We start from the raw sequence: 23,457 nt of genomic DNA, 5'->3' as shown, positions 1-23,457 counted from the left end.
ACGACCACCGTGATCAACTTTGGCTCTTTTTTTTTTCTCTTTTTTCTTTTTTTATTGAGGAAGCATACACTAACTCTTTTTATACATTTTTTTAACATTCCAGAAATAAGCGAAAATAGCGGTTTTCAATGATATAAAGTTGGCTTTGGGGATAGGGACAGCGGGAATGGCTTAGGAAACTTTTTGGAGAGAGGGACCAGGCAACTGACCTCGTCAAAAGCACCAGTGTGGCTTCTGTCTTTTCCCCAGCTCTGCCACGGCTGTGGCCGCCTCTGGACAACCAGAGTGAGCCGAAGCTATAACGGAGAGTCACTGTGAGTCTCTCTGCAAGGCACCAAGGACAAACAGTTCCAGCTTCCTGTCTTCGGATTGAATCACAAGTTTTGGAAACTTTTCCATCGCTCTCTCAGTGCGAAGGCTAAAAACTTTTAAACCCATATGATCACGAGATACAGAAGGTCACTCCCAGTTGTCTGGCAACCACACGGTGGAGGTTATAAATAAATGGACACTAAAATCACTTTCAGAAAGTTTTACAGCAGTTAGTTGATAAAGACATTTACACGTACAGCACGATTATCACTTTTACACATTCTAGAACTGGCTTCACACGAAGATGAAGAGAGAGAAAGAGAATACAAAAATGATCTGCCGTTATTATGATGATGATGTCTTCTTCAACAAGTCTGGAATTCAGACTGTGGCTTCCTGGCCGGTGTTATTGATTTTACATATTGTTGCAGGTTGCTGTGCTACGCCCTTTAAAATGAGAATGTTTTTCTCAGGGTTAAAACTCCATTTTAGGATATGTTTTCCTTGCTTTATACAAACTGCTAAAAAAAGAAAAAAAATTTAAAGGGACACAGCAGTCTCAAAGACGAAGACGGTAACTGCACAATATCATCTGCTGGGTGAAGCTAAATACAAGAGACCATGACTTTGAGGGCTCAGTTATCTAATGGAGCACTACAGGACACAAACAAGGTGAGGCCTCTTCAGGATGGTTAAGCTCTGATTTGATTTGATTCCGACGCCTGCTTTCCTGGGCGTTTGTAAGATAAACTCCCCCACCCTCCGCCCCCCGAGCTCAATTAGCTTGTGGCATCACCAGCTCGTAATGGCCCACCTGGCCTTCCTGCTTGAGTTGATCTAACAGGTCTTCCTTCCGCCTCTTCCTCCCTACCACCAGATACCTGTCATGGCCTACTCCATGCGACTTACTCTTCAGGCCATACTTCTGGGCAATCTGGTGGATTTGCTTCCGCTCATCATTGGTCAGTTCTGTAGAGAACGTCAGATCCGTGTGGCTCTCGGAGCGGGCGTAGTTGCGGATGATCTGCTCGATGTCTCGCTTGGCGATCCTGTTGACCCTCTCGACGTCGAGGCCCAGGCCTTCCCGCTTGTGCTGCTCTTTCACGGAGATGGGCTCGCGGATGCCCTCACCAGACTTGCCCAGGCCGCCCCCCGTCCAGCCCATTTTTCTCAGCAGCTGGTTGCCAATGTTGTCTTCCTTGATCTGCTGCTTATATGCCTCCTCTGCCGAGCGGCCCCGGATCTCATTTCGGGAGATCACGTCTTCGACCGCCCCTTTCTTCAGGTTGTTGATGACGGTCGGCTGGGTCTTCTTGAGGGTCTTCACGGCCTCCCCGGCAGCCTCATACTTGACGCTCTTCTTCACCCCCACCGCTTCGGCGATGACCTCACTCTCCAGGATCACTTTGCACTTCCACCGCAGGCCGGTCATCCTCTCATAGACGTATTCCACCGTCATCCGGTTGAACTGTGCTGTGTCGTTCAGCGTGCACACGGGGTTGGAAGAGTTCTCGTACACCACGAGGTCCTTGATGTCTTTCTTCTTGCCAGAGCCCCGGGGCGAGGAACCCGACTGGCACTGCGAGCTCTTCACAGAAGGGTAAGTGGGCTGCGTCTTCTGAAGGATCTTCAAGGCCTCGTCCGCAGCTGCATGCTTGCTTGTTTTTTTGGTTCCGTAACCTTCCGCTAAGCAGTGGTCTTGCAGAAACACCCGGCAGCGCCATGTGCGATTCGGCATCATCTCGTATTTGTACTCGACAGACATTTTGTTGTAGGAGGCCGAGTTGTTGAGGATGCCGATGGCATCGTTGGCGTTCTCAGTCAGGACAAAGTTGGTCCAGTGTTTGGCAGAAGCGCTGAAGACGGGTTGCCCGGAAGCATCTTTCGTCAGCACCACCAGCTCACCTGGTGGCTTCAGAGCTGGCGGGAAGTCATAGGACACCGAGCCTATCTGGCATACCACCAGGTCCTCCCCGAACGTGTGCTTGAACTTCCGGCGGATAACCCTGACCTCGATGCGTTTCTGCAACAGTTTTACGGCGAGCTCAGTCGCTCGATCCCTGGAACCATTCTTGCTGCCAGCATAACCTGTTGTCAGGTAGATATTCTGGCATCTAACTTCGCATGCATACCCATCGGTGAGAAGTTTTTTATTTTTGGGGATGTCAGCAGGAGGGATTTCTTTTAGAGGTGCATATATGTACTCGGGATTTGTCTTGCAGGCCTGGATACACCGTGTTAGCATGTATGTGTAATTGATCTTATCGGATCCGGAAGTCATCTCTGGGTTAGAGAGGTTCTTCCAAATGGTCTCGGTAAGTTTCTCAATAAAATACTGCTTCTCGGCTATCACTGACTCAGGGAATGTCTGCGATGGTGTTAGCTCAGGAGCTGCCTGAGAGTTGACCTGCTGGGGCGTGCTGCTTGGGGCGGGATTCCCTTCGGAATACATGTTGGCTGATTTGGGCTGGTCTTTTGTGAGGATAAATCCTGCCGAGTCACAGTACTGAGAATTCCCATCTTGGACACCAAAAGAGTCTTGAGTATAGTCTTGGTACATGTCTCTTCTGGCAAACCGTGTCTGTTCATTTCCCTCTTTTGTTTGAGGGCCGTAAGGATCTTCCTGTCTCTCCGCTTTTGAACTACTAGCTACAAAGTGTACAGGCTCAAAACGAGGTCTCGAATAGTATTTGGAACCGGTTTGCTTTTTGGGAGGATTTTGACCTATAGAATGAGTGAAATTTACAATTCATTAAAAAGGGTATATTTCCAAAGACCCCAAGCAGGAAAACAGTACCAACTATAATACTGACAAACTGTACCATCGGCACAAGATACTTCCCATAATAAGAACTTTGGTGAACGGACTCAGATATCAATGCAAGATTTTCTGCACAAGGAGAGATGCTTGTTGGCCTTCCAAAAGTGAGGGAAGAGAATAGGGCGGAGGTAGATAGCATAATGGTTATACAAAGAGACTCTCATGCCTGAGGCTCTAAAGTCTCAGGTTCAATCCTCTGCACCACCATAAACCAGAGTTTAGTGCTCTGGTATATTAAAAAAAAAAAGAGGGAGAGAGAATTACCAGAAAATGGGCCATTCCGTCAATCCCACAGATCACCACCACACACGGAGGACATCTTTAAGCACAGGTGAATGGTACTAAGGAAGAGGTTGCTGCAGTATGATCACAGATCACCTGTGCCGTAAACCTTCTGTAAGTATTAAAAAATAGGGACAAGGGGGTTTTACTGCAAGTGAGGTGAGGACCACAGGCTTTTGCAAAGCCGGTCTCTTCTTGCATTACAGTTGAGGGACTCTGAGGGAGCGTTTACACAGCTGTGAGTTAAAAGGATTAAAAAATATATCAAATGAAAATAATTATCAAAAACAACCCAAAGGTTGTAACTTCAAAATTGAGTTCTGACCTCTTCTGCACCAAAGTGTGTGTCGGCTTGTTTCATTTCTAGAACCACAGCTGGAAACTCATAGTAGAAATGGAGTGGTGGTGGTGGTGGTGGTGGTCAAGGGCATTATCAGAACTTGTCTGTCGTGGTCCAGGAGATGGCGCAGTGGGTAAATCATTGACCTCTTAAGCGTGAGGTCCTGAGTTCAATCCCCGGCGGCACATGTACCAGAGTGATGCCTGGTTCTTTCTCTTTCCTGCTATCATTTTTCATAAATAAATAAATTATCTTCAAAAAATAAAAATTAAAAAAAGAACTTCTCTGTCCAGGGTAGACCAGACATTAGAGCTTCCTCTCTGTAACACTATTCAGGAGAGTACTACTAGTCCATCTCGGACCCATATGAGAGGATTGAGTTACTAAGATGCTCAAGTGATCAGAGTATAAGGTTGTTCTGCTCAGAAGGAGGGTTCATGGCACAGACTTCAGGGCAAGTATTGTATGTAGTATGTCTGCAGTGTTTTTGGTTTCTAGCATTCACACATACACACACACACACAGAGAGAAATTGGCAAATTCTAAGACTTGTGAGAACGCTGGTGGTTATATTTGGGAGTTGGGGACACAAAACTTTGGTGGTGGGTGTGGTGTGGAACAATACACTCTCATCTTAAAATACTGCAACCCACTATGAGTCACCAATTAAAATGGGGGGGGGACCTGTCCATAAAAATTGAAACTCTTCCTTAGCTGTCTAGGATCCACTGTGACTAAAGTTATTTAAAGTCACATGCCTGGAGTCGGGTGGTAGCACAGTGGGTTAAGTGTAGGTGGCGCAAAGTCAAGGACCGGCGTCAGGATCCCGGTTCAAGCCTCCTGCTCCCCACCTGCAGGGGAGTCGCTTCATAGGCGGTGAAGCAGGTCTGCAGGTGTCTATCTTTCTCTCCCCCTCTCTGTCTTCCCTTCCTGTCTCCATTTCTCTCTGTCCTATCTAACAACGATGACATCAATAACAACAATAATAACTACAACAATAAAAAAACAAGGACAACAAAAAGGGAATAAATAAATAAACAAATATTTTTAAAAAATTAAAGTCACATGCCAGATTCAACTCATTGAAAAAAGGCCATGTTGCTTCCTCCAGCCCCACCTTTTAAAAGCAGGCATACTCACCATCGCATGCTGAGAGGTGGCGCTTTTGGCCTCTGGAAGGTTTGGGCAACACTAGGTCATATGAAGGCATCTCTCCAATGTCAATACCTTCGGCCATCTGAAGAATTTTTTCCATCAAGTGTGGGCTGTATCTATGTAAATAAATATAATTGGCATTTACAAACAGGTTCGGAATGCTTTCTTGAAAGCTTTAAGATGATTTGATTTTTCTTTTCTTTTTAACCAGAGCACCGCTCAGCTCTGGTTTACCATAGTGCTGGGGACTGAGACTAGGACCTCAGAGCCTCAGGCACAAAAGTCTATTGTAGAGCCATTATGCTGTCTCCCCAGCCCTCTAGATGAGCTGATCTTTTTTTTTTAAAAAAAAATTATATTTATTTTCCCTTTTTTTTCATTGTTGTTGTAGTTATTGTTATTGATGTCATCGTTGTTAGATAGGACAGAGAGAAATGGAGAGATGAGGGGAAGACAGAGAGGGGGAGAGAAAGACAGAGACCTACAGACTTGCTTCACCATCTGTGAAGCGACTCCCCTACAGGTGGAGAGCCAGGGGCTCGAACCGGGATCCTTACACCGGTACTTGCGCTTTGCGCCACGAGCGCTTAACCTGCTGCACTACCGCCCGACTCCCTAGATAATCTGATTTTAAAAGCACTCTCACTGGATTTAAGTAACCGAGTATCGTGGCTACCAAACTGAAGAATCTGCCCTAAAATACTAAGCCATCAAATGAGTACTTGCATTAATATCATTTGGAACTAAGAGGTTTTTTTTTTTCTTTCTCCAGTATACAAGTTTCCCTGTGGGAACTGGACAGTGGTGCATCGGTGTATTGCACATGTTACAGTGCACAAGGACTCTGGTTCTATCCCCTAGCTGCCACCTTCGGGTGGTGGAGGGTGAGGTGGGGAGCTTCACAAGCAGGAAGCAGGACTGTAGGTGTCTCTCTCCCTCTCTAGTTCCCCCCTCCCCTTTCAGTTTCTCTGTCTCTGTTCGAAACAATAAGAGTATCAGTATGACTGACTTTCTTTCTTTCATATATCCACAGTCTAGACAGTATTAAGAGTTTAAGAACTGCTGGGTTAAGGTCTAGATCTTGGTCTCTCTTGCTGCCTGTGGAAAAGAATCAGGGTTCTTAGAGAAATGACTGATTTCATGTCTGGGGCAGGAAATGTACAAGATGAAGCAGGGAGTGCTTGAGCCTGGAAGGAAAGAAGCTGTTAAAAAAACCACAGAGGTGGCATCAACTGGGCTCAGAAGTCAATCTAGGGAGCCAGGCGGTAGCGCAGAGGGTTGGCGCCAAGCGCAACAACCGGCGTAAGATCCCGGTTCGAGCCCCTGGCTCCCCATCTGAAGGAGGGTCACTTCACAGGTGGTGAAGCAGGTCTGCAGGTATCTTTCTCTCCCCTGTCTGTCTCCCCTCCTCTCTGTCCTATCCAGCAACAACGACATCAATAACAATAACAACAACAACAATAACCACCACAACAATAAAAAAACAAGGGCAACAAAAGGGAAAAAGAAAAAAAAAGTCTCCAGGAGCAGTGGATTCATGGTGCAGACAACAAGCCCCAGCAATAATCCTGGAGGCAAAAAAAAAAAAAAAAAGTCAGTCTGAATAGATTCCTCTGGCAAGGTGGTAAAACCAGAGCCTCAATAAGAAGACTAACCATGATTGATCGACACACACACGAACACATGAAATCTGCCTCAGTTGGGGTAGGGTGGTAGCACAGTGGGTTATGCGTGCATGGCACAAAGTGCAAGGACCGGTGCAGGGATCCGGGTTTGAGCCTTTGGCCTCCCACCTGCAGGGGGGTCGCTTCACAGGTGGTGAAACAGGTCTGCAGGTGTCTTTCTCTCCCCTTCTCTCTGTCCTATACAACAACAGCAGCAACAATAATAATAATGATGACCATAAACAAGGGTGTGGTCCGGGAGGTGGTGCAGTGGCTAAGGCACTAGACTCTCAAGCATGAGGTCTTAAGTTCAATCTCCGGCAGCATATATACCAGAGTGATGTCTGGTTCTTTCTCTCTGTCCTCCTATCTTTCTCATTAATAATAAATAAAATATTTTTTAAAAGGGGGGGAGAAAAGCCTCCAGGAGCAGTGGATTCACAGTGTAGGCACTGAGCCCTGGTGATAACCCTGGAGGCAAAACAAAAACAAAACAAAACAAAACAAACCTGCCTCAGTTACAGACTCAAGACCAGTCACCTCTAGGGGGTGGGAAGGCATCCAATCAGTACTCTAAAACAGTTGATATTAAAGAAGAGAAAGCAGCCAGCAGCCAGGCAGTGCCGCATCTGGCAGAGTGCACGTCACCATGCACAAGGACCCAGGTTCCATCTCCTGGTCGCACCGGCAGGGGAACTTCAGGAGCTGTGAAGCAGGGTTGCAGCTGATGCCTCTCCCCCTCCCTCTCTCTTTTAATTTATTTATTAATGAGAGGGCTAGGAAGAGAGAGAGGAGCCAGGTGGTGGCACACCTGGCTAAGCGCACACATTACAGTGCACAGGGTCCCAGGTTCAAGCCTCTGGTACCTGCCTGAAAGGGCAAGCTTCACAAGTGGTGAAGCAGGGTTGCAGGTGTCTCTCTGTCTTCCTCTCCCTCTCTACCTTCCCCACTCTTCTCAATTTCTCTCTGTCTCTATCCAATGGTAAATAAAAATATATTTAGAAAGAGAAAATGTTTAAAACAAAAAAAAAAAAAAAGAGGAAAGAACCAGACATCACTCTGGCACATGTGCTTCCAGGGATCAAATTCAGAACCTCATGTTTGAGATTCCAACACTTTATCCACTGTGCCACCTTCCAGATCACTCCCCCTTCCCTCTCAATTTCTGTCTCTATCCAAAATAAATAAATGAATAAAATATATTTTATTTTATTGCCTCCAGGGTTATTGCTGGGGCTCGGTGCCTGCACTACGAATCCACTGCTCCTGCGGCCATATTTTCAATTTTTTGGGGGGGATAGGACAGAGAGAAACTGAGAGGGGAAGGGGGAAGATAGAGAGGGAGAGAGAAGGGGCCAGGCAGTGGCACACCTGGTTAAGCGCTCATAGTACAGTGCACAAGGACCCAGGTTCAAGCCCCTGGCATCCCTCTGCAGGGGGAAAGCTTCACGAGCGGTGAAACAGGGCTGTAGGTGTCTTTCTCCCTTTCTATCTTCCCTCCTCTCTCAATTTATCTGTCTCTATTCAATAATAAATAAAATTTTTTTAAAAAGAGAGAGACTCCTGCAGATCTGCTTCACCACTTGTGAAGTGACACCCCACACACACGCAGGTGAGGAGCTGGGGGCTCAAACCAGGATCCTTATGCTTTGCACTATGTGCACTTAACCTGATGCGCCACCACCCGTCCCCAATGAATAAAATATTTTCAAAGGAATTATCCAGCTGGCATTTTTCCATACTATTTGTACTTCACAGTAACTAAAAGTTAAGGGAGATTTATTTTTTTACAGAAGTGTTCCAGCTAATAAATGAAGGGATGACATCACTACCATTTTGCCAGCCTTAAATGATTATCTAAGCACCATTATTAATCCAAGACCAACTCAACAGAGGAAGGGTGGCCTTTCCACCAGAGGTTGCTAGAGCAAGGGGGCATAAAAGGGCTATGCAAAGAAGATCTTAATCTAAGCCTCACACTTCAAACAAAAACTCAAGTGCATTACAGACTTAAAGGTAAATTTCTAGAACAAACACACACACACACACACACACACACACACACACACACACACACACACGCAGAGAGAGATGAAGAGATGGGGAGAGGGGCTGGGTGGTAGCGTACCTGGTTGAGCGCACGTTAAAATATGCAAGGACCCGAGTCCGTGTCCCTGGTCCCCACCTGCAGGGGAAAAGCTTTGCGTGTGGTGAAGCAGTGCTGCAGGTGTCTCTCTGTCTCTCTCCAATAGATAAATAAATAGAGTGGGAGAGAGAGGACCAGAGCACTGCTCAGCTCTGGCTTATGGTGGTGCTGGGCACTGAGGCTGGGACTTCAGAGCCTCAGGGATGGAAATCTTTTGCAGAAACATGCTGCTGTCTCCTCAGTCCTAGGCCAACAATTCCTCTAAGTGATCCATAAAATGCGGTGCATGCTGGTGGAAATGGACCTACGCTGAGGTTGAGAGTGTCTTGCAGACACATACTGCAGGGAGATGAGAGACTGTACCCGTGTCCACGACTTGTCTGGTAATCCACTGTCCGCCCACCCTCCAACACCACCACCTTCCCATAAAGAAAAACAGAAACGGATCATGAAAATGACAAACTTTTGCTCTCGAAAAGACAAGCTATGGACTATTGAAGGACATCTAGAGATGTCTAGGAGATCTGGGAGCAAACTGTCAATGCTTACAAATCACACACTTCACAAACACCCCTAGAGAATACAATAGTTACACAAGCACATGAAAAGATGTTGAGCATCTTTAGGCACCAGAGAAATGCAGCTGTAAACTACGAGATGTTAAGAACACACCTCTCAGAATGGCTGAAGTTAAATAAGTGACAGGGGCCCAGGAGGTGGTGCAGCGAGGAGGGCACTGGACTTGGAAGCATGAGGTTTGAAGTTCGACTCCTGGCATCTCATGTGCCAGAGCAATTCCCTGGTTTGTGTTCCTGCCTCCCCTACTCTCTAGTTCTTCCTCCTCATTCCCTGTCTTGTGTCAGCACATAATTCCTTTAGAAAAACCAGAGATGACTGCCCCCCACCTGCAGGTAGGAAGCTTGACGAGTGGTGAAGCAGGTCTGCAGCTGTCTCTGTCTCTTTCCCTCTCTATCTCTCTCCACTTCTGTCTCTAATAGTAACTCAAGAAAGAATATGAAAGAAATAAAATTTAGTAATAAAAAAAAAAAAACTGATGACACCAAGCCAGTGGCAAAAATACAGAGAAACCGAATCACTCGGAACACTGCTGGTGGGGATTCGGACCGTATTGCAGTGGGTTAAGCGCATGTGGCACAAAGCGCAAGGACCGGCGGAAGGATCCAGGTTCCAGCCCCCGGCTCCCCACCTGCAGGGGAGTCGCTTCACAGGTGGTGAAGCAGGTCTGCAGGTGTCTGTCTTTCTTTCCCCGTCTTCCCCTCCTCTCTCCACTTCTCTCTGTCCTATCCAACAACGACATCAGTAACAACAACAATAAAACAATAAGGGCAACAAAAGGGAATGGATAAATAGATAAATATTAAAAAAAAAAAACATTGCTGGTGGGAACGTAAACGGGTAATGGCTCCCACTTGAGAGTCTTTTAACCACTGCACCACCTCCCAGTAGAGCCCATGGCTTGTCATACACACAGCCCCCAAATTGGAGCCCTGGCGCTACCTGGGAGGTACTGTGGCACCATGGGAAGCTCTAGTGCTACGACTGTTCTCCCTTTCTGAATGGAAGAAAAAAAAGCATTAATATAAAAACAGGCGAGGCTGTTTCAAAAACTATAACCAAATATTTTGTGTGGCCCTGGTTTGGATCATTAAACAAACAATTCAACTGTAAAAAGGCATTTTAAGGGCGGGGGTAGACAGCATAATGGCTATGCAAAGAGACTGGGGCTCCCAAGTCCCAGGTTCAGTCCCCTGCACCACAATAAGCCAGAGCTGTGCAGTGCTCTGGTATTTTTCTCTGTGTCTTTCTCTCTCTGCATCTCTCTCAAAAATAAAATAAAATGCTTAAAAATACAAAGGCATTTTGGGAACACATGAACATAACCAAACATGGACTAGGGCTTTAAGAAGTCACTAGTTCTGTGGAGTATGAATAATGTTATTGAGTCACTTCTTTCCTACTAGAGCACTGCTCAGCTCTGGCTTCTGGTAGTGCTAGGGATTGAACCTAGGACCTCACAGCCTCAGGTGTGAAAAGTCTTGGCAGAACCATTATACCCATGGCACTATTTTCACTTATTTACTATTTGGACAGAGACACAAATTGAGGGGGATGGGGGAAATAGGACAGACACCTGAAGCCCTGCTCCACTGCTCAAGCAACTTCCCCACATAGGCAGGAACCGAGGGCTCGAGCTTTAGTCCTTGCAGAGAAATAAACCTGCGCTCAGGGGGGTCGGGCGGTGGCGCAGTGGGTTAAGCGCATGTGGCGCAAAGTGTAGGGACCCGCGTAAGGATCCTGGTTCAAGCCCCCAGCTCTCCACCTGCAGGGGAGTCGCTTCACAGGCGGTGAAGCAGGTCTGCAGGTGTCTATCTTTCTCTCCCCTTCTCTGTCTTCCCCTCCTCTCTCCATTTCTCTCTGTCCTATCCAACAACGAATTGCGTCAACAAGGGCAATAATAACCACAACGAAGCTACAAGGGCAACAAAAGGGGGGGGGAATGGCCTCCAGGAGCAGTGGATTCATGGTGCAGACACTGAGCCCAGCAATAACCCTGGAGGAGGAAAAAAAAAACAAAAAACAAAAAAAACCTGCACTCAGTCAGGTGTGCCAACTGCTGGGCCCTGACACTATGATTTTCTATTTTTTTTAATATTTATTTTATTTATTTATTCCCTTTTGTTGCCCTTGTTTTATTATTGTGGTTATTATTGTTGTTGATGTTGTTGTTGGATAGGACAGACAGAAATGGAGAGAGGAGGGGAAGACAGAGGGGGAGAGAAAGACAGACACCTGCAGACCTGTTTCACTGCCTGTAAGAGACTTCCCTGCAGGTGGGGAGCCGAGGGCTCGAACCAGGATCCTTACGCCTTGCACCGCCTATGCTTAACTCTCTGCGCTACCGCCCGACTCCCTATGATTTTTTTTAAAAACTTTATTGTTTTCCCTTTTGTTGCCCTTGTTGTTTATCATTGTTGTTATTATTGTCATTGGATAGGACAGAGAGAAATCAACAGAGGAGGGAAAGACACCTGTAGACTTGCTTCACCGCCTGTGAAGCAACCCCCCTGCAGGTGGAGAGCCGGGGGCTTGAACCGGGATCCTTATTCAGGGCCTTGTGTTGGCGCCATGTGCACTTAACCCGCTATGCCACCACCCAGCTCCCTTTGTTTTGCTTTTTATTGCCTCTAGGGTTATCACTGGGGTTCGGTGCTGGCACCAAGAATCCACCACTCCCAGTGGCCATCTCCCCACTTCTATTTTATTTGACCAACAGAGAAATGGAGAGAAGAGGGGAAGACAGAGAGGGGGAGAGAAAGACAGACACCTGCAGACCTGCTTCACCGCTTGCCAAGCGTTCCCCTGCAGGTGGAGAGCAGGGCTCAAACCCTGGTCCTTACACTTGTTAATGTGTGCCACCACTGAGCCCCCAGCCTCCCCAGTACTATTTCTTCTTTATTATTTATTTATTAATGAGGATAGGAGAAGAGAGAAAGAACCAGGTATTACTCTGGTACACGTGCTGTTGGGGATTGAACTAGGGACCTCACTCTTGGAGAGTCCAGCACCTTATTCACTGCGCCACCTCCTGGACCTCCCCAACACAATTTCTTAATTATCTGGCACAGATACATACTGAAGTATTTGAAGGTAAAATGATTCCAAAGTTTTCTTCAATATACTCCAGACTACCTCACACACACACACACACACACACACACACACACACAAAAGTAAAAACAGACAGCCCAGGATGTGGCACAGTGGATAAGCTGCTAGACTCTTAGGCATAAGGATCTACATTCAAGCCCCAGAAACTACATATGTCAGACTGATGCTCTGGTTCTCCTTTTTTTTTTTTTTTTTTTTGTTGCCTCCAGGGTTATTGGTGCCTGCACTATGAATCCACTGCTCCTGGAGGCTATTTTGTTGCCCTTGTTATTTTGCCACTGCTGTTGGATAGGACAGAGAGAAATGGAGAGAGAGGAAGACAGAGAGGGGGAAGAAAGATAGACACCTACAGACCTGCTTCATTGCTTGTGAAGCGACCCCCTGCAGGTAGGGAGCCGGGGGCTCAAACCAGGATCCTTATGGCAGTCCTTGCGCTTCACGCCATGTGCACTTAACCCACTGCTCTACTGCCTGGCCCCTTCTCCTTCCTTCTCTTGATAAATCAAGCCTTTAAAAAAAAATTTACTGCAGACCTGCTTCACCACTTGCAGGTGGGGAGCCAGGGCTTGAACCAGGATCCTTACACTGGTCTGGTCCTTGCACTTTGTGTCCTTGCCATGTGCACTTAACCCGCCGCGCTACCACCCGACTCCCAATGCTTTTTTTTTTTTTAACTCCAGGGTTATCGCTGGGTGCCTGCACTACCAATCCACTGCTCCTGGAGGCTATTTTTCCCTTTTGTTGCCCTTGCTGTTCTATCATTGTTGTTGTTATTGCTGTTGTTGTTGGATAGGACAGAGAGAAATAGAGAGAGGAGGGGAAGACAGAGAGGGGGAGAGAAAGAGAGACACCTGCAGACCTGCTTCACTGCTTGTGAAGCAACCCCCCCCTCCCCCACAGGTGGGGAGCCAGGGCTCGAACCAGGATCCTTACACCGGTCTGGTCCTTGCACTTTGTGTTTAACCCAGTGTGCTACTGCCCAACTCCCACCCCTTTTTAAAGGTGGGCACACAGGTGAGGGAGACAGCATAATAGTTATGCAGAAGACCTTCATGCTTGAAGCTCTGAAGTCCCAGGCTCAGTCCACCAGCACCACCATAAATCAGAGGTAGGCTGGAGGGAAAAAAAAAAGTGGGCACACAATGGGGTGACAGGAAGATGGCATGACTGACTGCGGACAAGTGCTGAAGTCAAGGGATGGGTGGGCTCATTAAACTCTGCTGTTGGAGTATGCCTGACTTTCCCCCACATTACAAAGCTTTGAAATACCTACATCTGGGCCAGAGAGAACGCATGGTGGTTCTGCGAAAGATTTTCCTGCCTGAGGATCTGAGGTCCCAGGTTGTCTCCAGCACCACCAGAAGCCACAGCTGAGCAGTGCTCCTGTCTTGGTCTCTCTTTATCTCTCACATTAAAATTTTTTTAAAAAAGGGGAAATCGTTTGATTTTTATGAGACAGAGATATCAGAGCGCCACTCTGTCATCTGTAGAGGTTCTACCTGATTATCATCTTTTTCTGTTTTCAGCTGGTGCTGGGGCCTCAAACCCAGGGCCTCACACATGCAAGCATGCACTCCACCACTCAGCCACCTCCCTTTAACCTTCAAAGCCTTTCCCAGCCTATGACCAATGACACTCCAGGTGGTGTTTGGAAAGAAAGCTTGAAAATTACCAAAGCACTGCTCAGCTCTGGCTTATGGTGGTGCGGGGGGTTGAACCTGGGACCTTGGGAGTCTCAGGCAGGAAAGTTGTTTGCAGAACCACTATGCTGTCTCCCCAGCTCAAATTTCTAACCGACAGAAACGGTCTTGCATGTTATATTCTTGAAATAGAGAGGTGCACATATACACAGATGACTGAATTTAATCTCTAATAAATGCTCAGAAATTTATGCTTTCAAATAGTTGTTAAAATGCTAATCTGGTGGTCTGGGAGGTGGCGCAGTGATAAGGCTTTGGACTCTCAAGCATGAAGTCCTGGGTTCGATCCCTAGCAGCAGATGTGCCAGAGTGATGTCTGGTTCTTTCTCTCTCCTCCTATCTTTCTCATTAATACATAAAATCTTTAAAAAAATGCTAATATGGGGCGAGGGTGGTGGCACACCTGGATGAATGCACACATTATGATGATGAAGTACCTGGATTCAAACCCCAGGCCCCTATCTCAAGGGGGAAAGCTTTCTTTTTAAAAAATATTTATTTATTTACTCCCTTTTGTTGCCCTTGTTATTTTATTATAGGTATTATTGATGTCGTCTTTGTTGGATAGGACAGAGAGAAATGAAGAGGCGGGGAAGAGAGAGGGGGAGAGAAAGAGACACCTGCAGACTTGCTTCACTGCCTGTGAAGCGACTCCCCTGCAGGTGGGGAGCCAGGGGCTCGAACCGGGATCCTTATGGCCGTCCTTGCACTTTGCGCAACCTGCGCTTAACCCACTGCGATACTGCCCAACTCCTGGAAAAGCTTTCTAAGCAGTCAAGCAGTGCTGCAGGTTGTCTCTCTCCCTTTCTATCTCCCTGTTCCCTCTCTATTTCTGTTTCTACCCAAAATAAAGATAAATAAAATGCTGACTTCCTCTACTAGGGTTTGAAAAATGAAGCAGGGGCCAGGTGGTGGTGCACCTGGCTGAGCACATGCTACAGTGCGCAAAGACCCGGGTTCAAACTCACCTACAGGGGAAAAGCTTTACAAATGGTGAAGCAGTGCTGCAGACCTCTCTCATCTCCCCCTTCCCTCTTGATTTCTGGCTGTCTCTACCCAACCAATAAATAGGGGTAATAAAAATACAAAGTTAAAAATAAATAAAGTTAAAAAAAAGAAAAATGAAGCAAAAGTTAGGAGTCCCACGTATACGACTGTGCTCTTGTGTTCAGAGCTTTTCACGACATTCTTTTTTTTTTTTTTTTTTTTTTTGCCTCTAGGGTTATTGATGGGGCTTGGTGCCTGCACTACAAATCCACTGCTCCTGGAGGCCATTTTTTTTCCCATTTTGTTGCTCTTGTTGTCGTTGTTATAGATGTTGTTTGTGTTGGATAGCACAGGGAGAAATCGAGAGAGGACGGGAAGACAAAGAGGAGAGAAAGATAGACACCTGCAGACCTGCTTCACCGCTTGCGAAGCGAACCCCCTGCAGGTGGGGAGCCGGGGGCTTGAACATGGATTCTTACGCCGGTCTTTGTGCTTTGCGCCATGTGCACTTAACCTGCTGCGCTACCGCCCGGTTCCCTTTCACAAGATTCTTAACACAGCAAGTGAATGTCATACAGTCAGCGTGTTGAGACATCTTTCAGAGGCTCTGGACTCCACGTCATTAGCTGGTGACTGTGTGCTTCATACCTCAGCTGCCACCTACCTTCCAAAAACCAGTCTCAAATCACTGAGAGAAAGAAGAGACAAAAGGAGGTAGCAAGGCTGGTTTCATTTTCACCTGTTTCCTGTTAATAAGAGCTCACTGCTCATCAAGAGTTAGGGGCCTAGGGAGATAGCATCGCGCAAAACAAACAAATGAACAAAACCTTTCTTTCATGCCTTAAGCTGGTTCAATCCCCAGCACTACAGGACAGAGCTGAGCACTGCACGGGTGAGTGCAGTGCGCAAGCTCTCTCTCTCTCTCTCTCTCTCTATCTGCCTCTCTTACTAAAATAAAATAGATGAAATATATATTGTTTTAAAAAGATGAGTTAGCTATTGCACCAAAGTAAAAGACTCTGGGGTGGGGGTGGGAGTGTTCAGGTCCTGGAACATGATGGCAGAGGAAGACCTGGCAGGGGGCTGGGGGCGCAGAGAGGGGGTTAGATTGTTGTGGAAAACTGAGAAATGTAACACATGGACAAACTACTACATTTTACTGTTGACTGTACACCACTAATTCCCCCAATAAAGAAAAAAATTTAGGGGCCAGGCGGTGGTGCACCTGGTCAAGCGCACACGTTATAGTACACAAGTTCAGGTTCAAGCCCTTGATCCCCACCTGCAGGGGGAAAGCTTCAAGAGTGGTGAAGTAGGGGTGCAGGTGTCTCTCTATCTCTCCCTCCCCTCTCAATTTCTCTCTGTCTCTACCTAATAATAAGTAAATACATGGAAATAACAGGATTTCTTTGTGTTCAAAAAAACAGAAGGGGGGCAGGGGTAGATAGCATAATGGTTATGCAAACAGATACTCATGCCTTGAAGCCCTGAGGTCCCAGGTTCAATCACCATAAGCCAGAGCTGAGCAGTGCTCCGGTAAAAAAAAAAAAAAAAAAAAAAGAACAGGGGTCAGGTGGTGGCGCACTTGGTTGAGCACATGTGTTGCAACGTGCAAGGACCTGGGTTGAAGACCCCGGTCTCCACTTGCAGGGGGAAAGCTTCACGAGTGGTGAAGCAGTACTACAAGTATCTCTCTCTACCTCTCACCCCCTTCAATTTCTGGCTGTCTCTATCCAATAAATAAAGGTAATACATTAAAAAAATAAAAATAAAAAAGGAGGTGCAGGCTCTGGCTAATCATTCTGTTTGAGATTTATAGACATTGCCTACAAACTTTAAGTAAACATTGTAGTTCCCAAGACATCCATGTAAGTGTGGTCAGTGGTCTAGATGTACTTGGGTTTGTCGACTGTTATCACCCTGAGCCACGAGCTGTTTCTTATACGTTACTTGCGGAAGACAAGCTTTTTGGAGTTCTGTATCGTTAGACAGAGGGCGATCGAGAAATAGGAAGGAAGAGAGGCGCTGAAGCATCACACCACCACCCTAGACTGTCCATGGTGTTGCCATGTGGTGCCAAGGAGCCACCCCCGGGTTTCAGGCACTGGGCAAGGTGTGTGCTCTACCAGCTGAGCTATCTGCAGGAAAAATTAGAGGAGGAGGTGAAAGGAAAACTGCTTTATTGGGCAGGGGTAAATAGCATAATGGTTATGCAGAGACTCTCATGCCTGAGGCTCCCAAGTCTCAGGTTCAATTCCCTGCACCACCATAAGCCAGAGGTGAGAAGTACTCTGGTTAAAAAAAAAGAAAAGAAAGAAAACCGAAAACCGCTCTATTTTAGTCTCTAATGCAGTGGTTCTCAGAGTGCAGGTCCAGGGTCAGCAAGACCTAGGAATGCAGATTCTAGGGCCCATCCTCAGACCCATTCAATCAAAAATGTGCAGCACTGGGGTGGAAACGAAACTATGAGGTGACCTGATGCTTGAGAACAGCTGCTAGAATCAACAAGATATTTAAACTAGTTCTGTGGAGAGCCAGTGAAATAGCACATCTGGATAGTGCTGTTCGGCCACGTGTGCAACTCAGGTTTGAGCCTGACTGCCAGCACATTGAAGGAAGGTTCAGTGCTGCAGTCTCTTTTTTAACTCTCTTTCTTTCTGCTTCTGTCTCCATCTAACCAAATAAATAAATTAATGAGTGAGATAATAAAATAAATCAGTTCCATGTAAGTCACTATTGCCAAAAGGAATAAAACATCCTAGTGGTCTGGGAAGTGGTGCAGTGGATAAAGCACTGGACTCTCAAGCATGAGGTCCTGAGTTCAATCCCTGACAGCACATGTACCAGAGTGATGTCTGGTTCTCTTCCCCACCCCATGTTTCTCATGAATAAATAAAATCTTTACAAAAAAAAAAAAAAAAGGAATATCCTTAACACTTCAGCTCCTCCCAGATCTGTCTTATGATCAAGGGTTTTTCTTTTTGTTTATTAGAGTCTATTTTTATAGGGGGTCACCTCTGTGGCTTCAGCACTCTGGGCTGTCTTTTTCAGATACGAAGAGTGTATCAAGAGAGGCAGAGAGAAACCATAACACTGAAGCTTTCTTCGATGTGGTGGTGGTGGTTGGGGTGGGGGTGGGGGGGGATAGGATCAAACCAGGATTGAGCACAAGGCAAATTGATTCAATTGGAGTTTTCCAAAATATCCTTTACCGGGTGGAGGGTAGATAGCGTCATGGTTATGCAAACAGACTCCCATGCCTGAGGCTCTAAAGACCCAGGTTCAATCCCTTGCACTATCATAAGCCAGAGCTGAACAGTGCTCGTGTAAAAAAATAAATAAATAAGGGGGAAAAAAAGATACCCTTTACCTGGGATGTGACCTCAGCCCAGCTGGAACAAGAACACAGGAAGCCCTGCCCCAGGGGGAGAAAGGCAGATGGTTTCTCTTGCTGCTAGTTCTCCCATGCCCCTTTTGAAAGCCAAGGGGTGGGTTTCCCACACTACCTGCACAATTCAAGTCTGGGAATGGGCTGTAGTTCCCTTGAAAGAAAGGGTCATTTGTTACAGGAGAACAGACAAGAAAGCCAGGGCTCTTTCAGCATTAACCGCTGCCTGGAGGTGACAGCTAACTCAATGCCTGCTAAGCCACACTGTTGAGATGATTTCCTTTGATCTGATGGGACAGAGAGAATATGAGAGGGGAGGGGGACACAGAGGAAGAGAGCCAGATGCCGGTACACCTGCTTCACCGCTCATGAAGCTTCCCGCCTAAAGGTAAGAACTGGGGGCTTGAACCCAGGTCCTTGTGTAAGATATATGCTCTACTGGGTGCATCTCCACCTGGCCCTTCTTTTGAAAAAAAAAATTTAATATCTTTATTTATTGGCTAGAGACAGTGAGAAATCAAGAAGAGAGGAGGGGAAAAGAGAGAGAGAGACAGACAGACAGACAGACACCTGCAGCCCTGCTTCACCACTCACAAAGCTTTCTCCCTGCAGGTGGGGACCAGGGACTCACACCCGGGCCCTTGTGCATTCAACCAGGTCCGCCACCACCTGGGCCAGCCCTTCCTTCCTTCCTTCCTTTCTTCTAGTCAAAGAGAGAGATGGAGAACCACATCACTCTGGCACTTGTGATACTGGGGCTCGGACTCAGGACTGCAGGCTTCTGAGTTCCCGGGTTTATCCTTTCAGTCCTTGACTTATCAGACAGACATAGTAGACACACTCGTTTTCAGTAGGTGCTATTTGATGATGTCATGGTGATTCTTGCATTGACTTAGCTATAAGATAATAAGATAACATACTGTTTTTCACAGGCTGCTTTGAGAATGTCTCTCTTGGTCACTTTCCTGGATACTTTTTTTTCTTTTTCCCTTTTTTTTTTCTTTTTTACATACAGACAGGAGGCTGGGGTTGGGGTGGGGTGGGGGATGTGTGCACAACACTGAAGCTTCCTTCAATGTGGTGGGAGCCAGGCCTGAACCTGGGTCCTGTACATGGCAAAGTGAGTACACTATGCAGCTGAGCTATTTTGCCAGTCCCTGGCTGCTGCTTCTACCACTGATCCCCCTGGCTGGTGTTTGTAGTGCCCTGGTTCTACCCAAGGCTGCTGCTGTTCTTGTTAAAAAAAAAAAAAAAAAAAAAAAAAAAACGAGAGCTTTCATAGTGAGGTGCTTTGTGTCAGCAACTGGGGTCCACTCTCCCTTCCTCAATCTGCCCCAAAATAAGCACGGGGGTGGGGGAGGGGAAGGGCTTTTGAAAGGTCACTCAACTTTTGGGTCTCTACTGATTCCGCTATCAAAATGAGAATAATGCCTAGGAAGTGAGCTACAGAAACAGCTCAAATGAGTGCATATGTGTGCGTGTGTGTGTGTGTGTGTGTGTTGTAGAGCCCCCCACACACACACACACACACAGCGAGTGGTGCTGAATGCACACTTCTAGGCACTAAGGATGGGTGTGAACGAGAGAGTGAGAGCCTTTGAGCTGAGAAGCTGATGTTCTTGTGCTAAGATGGGTTATAAGCACAAAGGGAGGCTAGTCTCCTACTGGTAGATGTTTGGGGGGTTCAGAAGCTCCTCCCCACTCCGTGACAGTAAGGAGATCTGTGTTCACAGTATAAAGAGACCTCCTCAGTTGCACCAACACTATTGCTAAGTGAAGATTAATAAGTGAGGATTTTCCTAGCTGTAACCAATTAACTGCTCCAGAGAAACAATCCTTACTTCTAGAGGCAGAGTATGCTAACCTAGACAGGACAGGAAAAAGTGTGTGTGTGTGTGTGTGTGTGGTGAGAGCAAAACAAAATGTCACACTGGCTAATTATGTTCAACTATGAAGGGCAGGAATGTCTGAGTCCATTTGTCTTGTCTCTTGACAGATATGTCATTCCTGGAACTGCCAGGGCAGAATCTGATCTGTTTTTCCATAATTTCTCATCCTTTATAAGAAAGAAGGAATGAATGAATCACCAGGAGCACTGATTTGGGTGGGGGGAGGGAAAGGAGTCTCTTAAGCTAGCAAAGGAATGATTTAGTTGACTGTTCCTCCGACTGAGGGGGTTCTGAAGGACGGAAGTCCAGGTAATCTGGGGGAAAAAATGCGTTGGCATCATACCGCAGTCAGCAATGAATGCATTCAATTCAGAGGCCTGTGCAGAACACGAAAAAGGGGGGCATACACATACATACACACACACTCAAACCTCACCCAGAGGCCAAACATTAATCCTCGTGATCACATTTAGGGAGAAAGGGGTGCAATGTGTTTTTTACAGCAGATATATCCATTTCTTTGTTTGAAGGCAAACACCTAATGCGCAAATTTCTCAGCAGCCCTGCAGCTGAGATGTGAGGGATGAATTGCACCCTCTCCCTTCAGAAGACAGAAAAGCTCAGCTTGGGGGGGGGGTGACTGGTGCTTTTCACGTAGTGGGGAAAACAAGGGGGGGAATCAAAGAGAGACTGGGAACTGCAGGGTCTCCCTCCCCCATGCAACCCCCCCCCCCCCCGAAAAGCCCGGACAGTGGTGAATCTTCTTTGCAGATACTGACTGCATCCTTGGGAAAAGCCTACGCAGGCTGCAGTCCCTCCTTTCCCACACACGCCTCTCCCCCCCACCCCAAGACCACCACAATGATCAACTCTCAACTACCCTGTGCCTGGAGCCATCCTTGGTCCTGGGGGTGAGGGTAGATCTGGTCCCCGAGATGCCCCCACTGTCACTTCATGTCTCCCCGCCAACCTCCATCCCAGGGCAATAGTGTGCCCTCTGGTGTCCTCTGGTCCTCCAGCATCCTTATCCGGCCCCAGTCTCTAGCCCTCCCCCCTGCCCCCAGCATCCAGCCCCCCTCCCCCTGCCCGGGTCCTAAGCCGGCCGGTTAGTTGGCAGGTCAGCCCATGCTCACCTGCAGCCCAGGAAGACGTGGTTGGTCCAGGCGGCGGAGAGCGCGAGGAGCTGGTCCAGGGCGGCCCCGGGGTAGCTGTGCAGGTGGCGGCAGATGAAGCTGCGCCGCAGAGCCCACTGCCAGTCACTTTCGTGGCTGTAGCGCCACTGCTCCAGCACTGGCTCAGGCGGGGGCGGCGGGAGGGGGGGCAGCGGCGGTGGCGGGAGGGGGGGCAGCGGCGGCGGCGACAGGAAGTCGCCCCCCAACAGCAGACGTCCGCCAGCCATCTTCTCCGCCCCCAAGCAGGGACCCCAGGGAGGAAGCGGGCGGCTCGCGAACGCTGGGGCCGGCGACCTGGGGTGGGGAGGGGACGGGGGTCCCGGGGAGGGGCAGCGAGCGACCAGTTCTGAAGGGGGCCGGGCGGGGGAGCTGGCTGGTGTGCGGGCACGGGGAGCGGCGCGACAAGTAAAGCAGAGGCGAGTGGCGACTAACGCGCCCAACGTAGGGGAGCACGGCCGCTACACCCCAACTCGTGGAGGGGCGGGAGGAGGGCTGGCGGCGTGGCCACTCGAGCGCGGGGCATAAGAGCTAGGCCTCGCGCCCGCAGCCTCACGCACTGCACTGCACTGCACGCGGGCACGGGGTGGGGGGGTCGGGAGCACGCTCCGCACCCCCTCCTCCGGGCGCCTGCCTACCTACCCGCGTGCCTCCCCGAGGTTGTGAGACCAGTGCGCACGCGCCGCAGCCGGTCCCTAACTTCGAAATCCCGTTGAAGGATGTCGCGAGAGCTAAAGTTTTTTTTTTTTTTTTAATCCTTCCCCCTTCTAACCTATGACGGAGCTGGGCTTCTGAGGTTCTCTGGTGACAAACGCAGGGCGGTGACTCCACAAAGGAGCTCTGCAGAGAAGGTTCTCTGCGGATGGGGCACCTGAATACCTTTGATCCCTGGAAAGTTCCCTTGGAGGAGCCTGGTCCGCAGCGTTGGGTCTGACACTCGCATGGATGGCTAAGGGACAGACATCCCTTTGGGGGAGGCATTTGTGTTTGGAATCGATGTGATACTTTTTGTTTTTTCTCTTCGTGTGTGTGTGTGTGTCTGTGTGTGTTTGTGGTGTTGTATGAGCTCTTCCAGGCGATCGGGAAGAGCACTCTGTTGACGCATCGTTAGCTTTGCGCTTCATTGTGAAATACATAGGAAGAACGAGACACAGACCGTTTCTCCAGTCTGCCCCTTGTCCAACTGCCACAGGGTTTCAAACAAGTGTTGTGTCTCATGCATCGATGCAAACCGCCACAAAAAATACAAAGGGGTTCCAAAGGAAGGCTAAAGCTCCTTTTATTTACTTATTTTTGTCTCTCTGGGTCGTTTTTTTTTTCCCAGATAGAACGACAGAGTGCTGAGGAGATAGCATGATATTTATGCAAAAGACTTTCATACCTGAGGCTCTAAAGACAGCATTATGGTTCTACCAAAGGCTTCCATGTTTGAGGCTCCCAGATTCAATACCCAGCACGACTAAAAGCCAGAGCTGAGCAGTGCTCTGGTGTCTCTGCCTTTCTTAATGTCTCTTTCACATGTGTATGACAGGAAAGCTTCCCCCCAGTATTGTGGGGGCCAGGCTGGAAGCTCAGTTGCTTGCAGACACCCCTCCCAGTGAGTAGTCTCCCCATCCCTAGAGAGGGTTTTGATGTTGCACGGCAGGGAACCAAATCTGCTCAAATTCCCCTCAATCCCAGTCAACTGGTGCAAATGTCAGGAGGAATTCACAGAGCACCTACTGTGTGCTCACTATTATCAGAATACAAAGGGGAGGGGTGAGAATCTGGACTTTCTTTGTCGTCCTAGAATTGATTAGGATCTCAGATCTTGGGGGAGATCAACAGCCTTGCATTAAAAAAAATGTCCAAGAGAGCCAGCAAAATAGCTCACTTGGATAGTGAGTTGTTTGCCATGTGCACATTGCGGGTTTG

At 47.8% G+C, this 23,457-nt stretch overlaps 1 protein-coding gene across 1 annotated transcript; it reads right to left on the bottom strand.

The window, feature by feature from the left end:
* Window positions 1-22,248, bottom strand: NKRF (NFKB repressing factor). The gene is made up of 3 exons (XM_007537212.3): window positions 21,508-22,248; window positions 4,896-5,026; window positions 1-3,036 (listed from the first exon to the last, which is right to left on the bottom strand). Exons 1-3 carry the CDS (start codon window positions 21,771-21,773, stop codon window positions 1,088-1,090), a joined length of 2,346 nt encoding a protein of 781 aa, XP_007537274.2. The 5' UTR covers window positions 21,774-22,248; the 3' UTR covers window positions 1-1,087.
* Window positions 22,249-23,457: the final 1,209 nt, after the last annotated feature.

The sequence above is a fragment of the Erinaceus europaeus genome, chromosome X, assembly GCF_950295315.1.
Source record: "Erinaceus europaeus chromosome X, mEriEur2.1, whole genome shotgun sequence".
In the NCBI taxonomy this organism is placed as follows: Eukaryota; Metazoa; Chordata; class Mammalia; order Eulipotyphla; family Erinaceidae; genus Erinaceus; species Erinaceus europaeus.
This window is presented reverse-complemented; position numbering and strand designations above follow the sequence as displayed.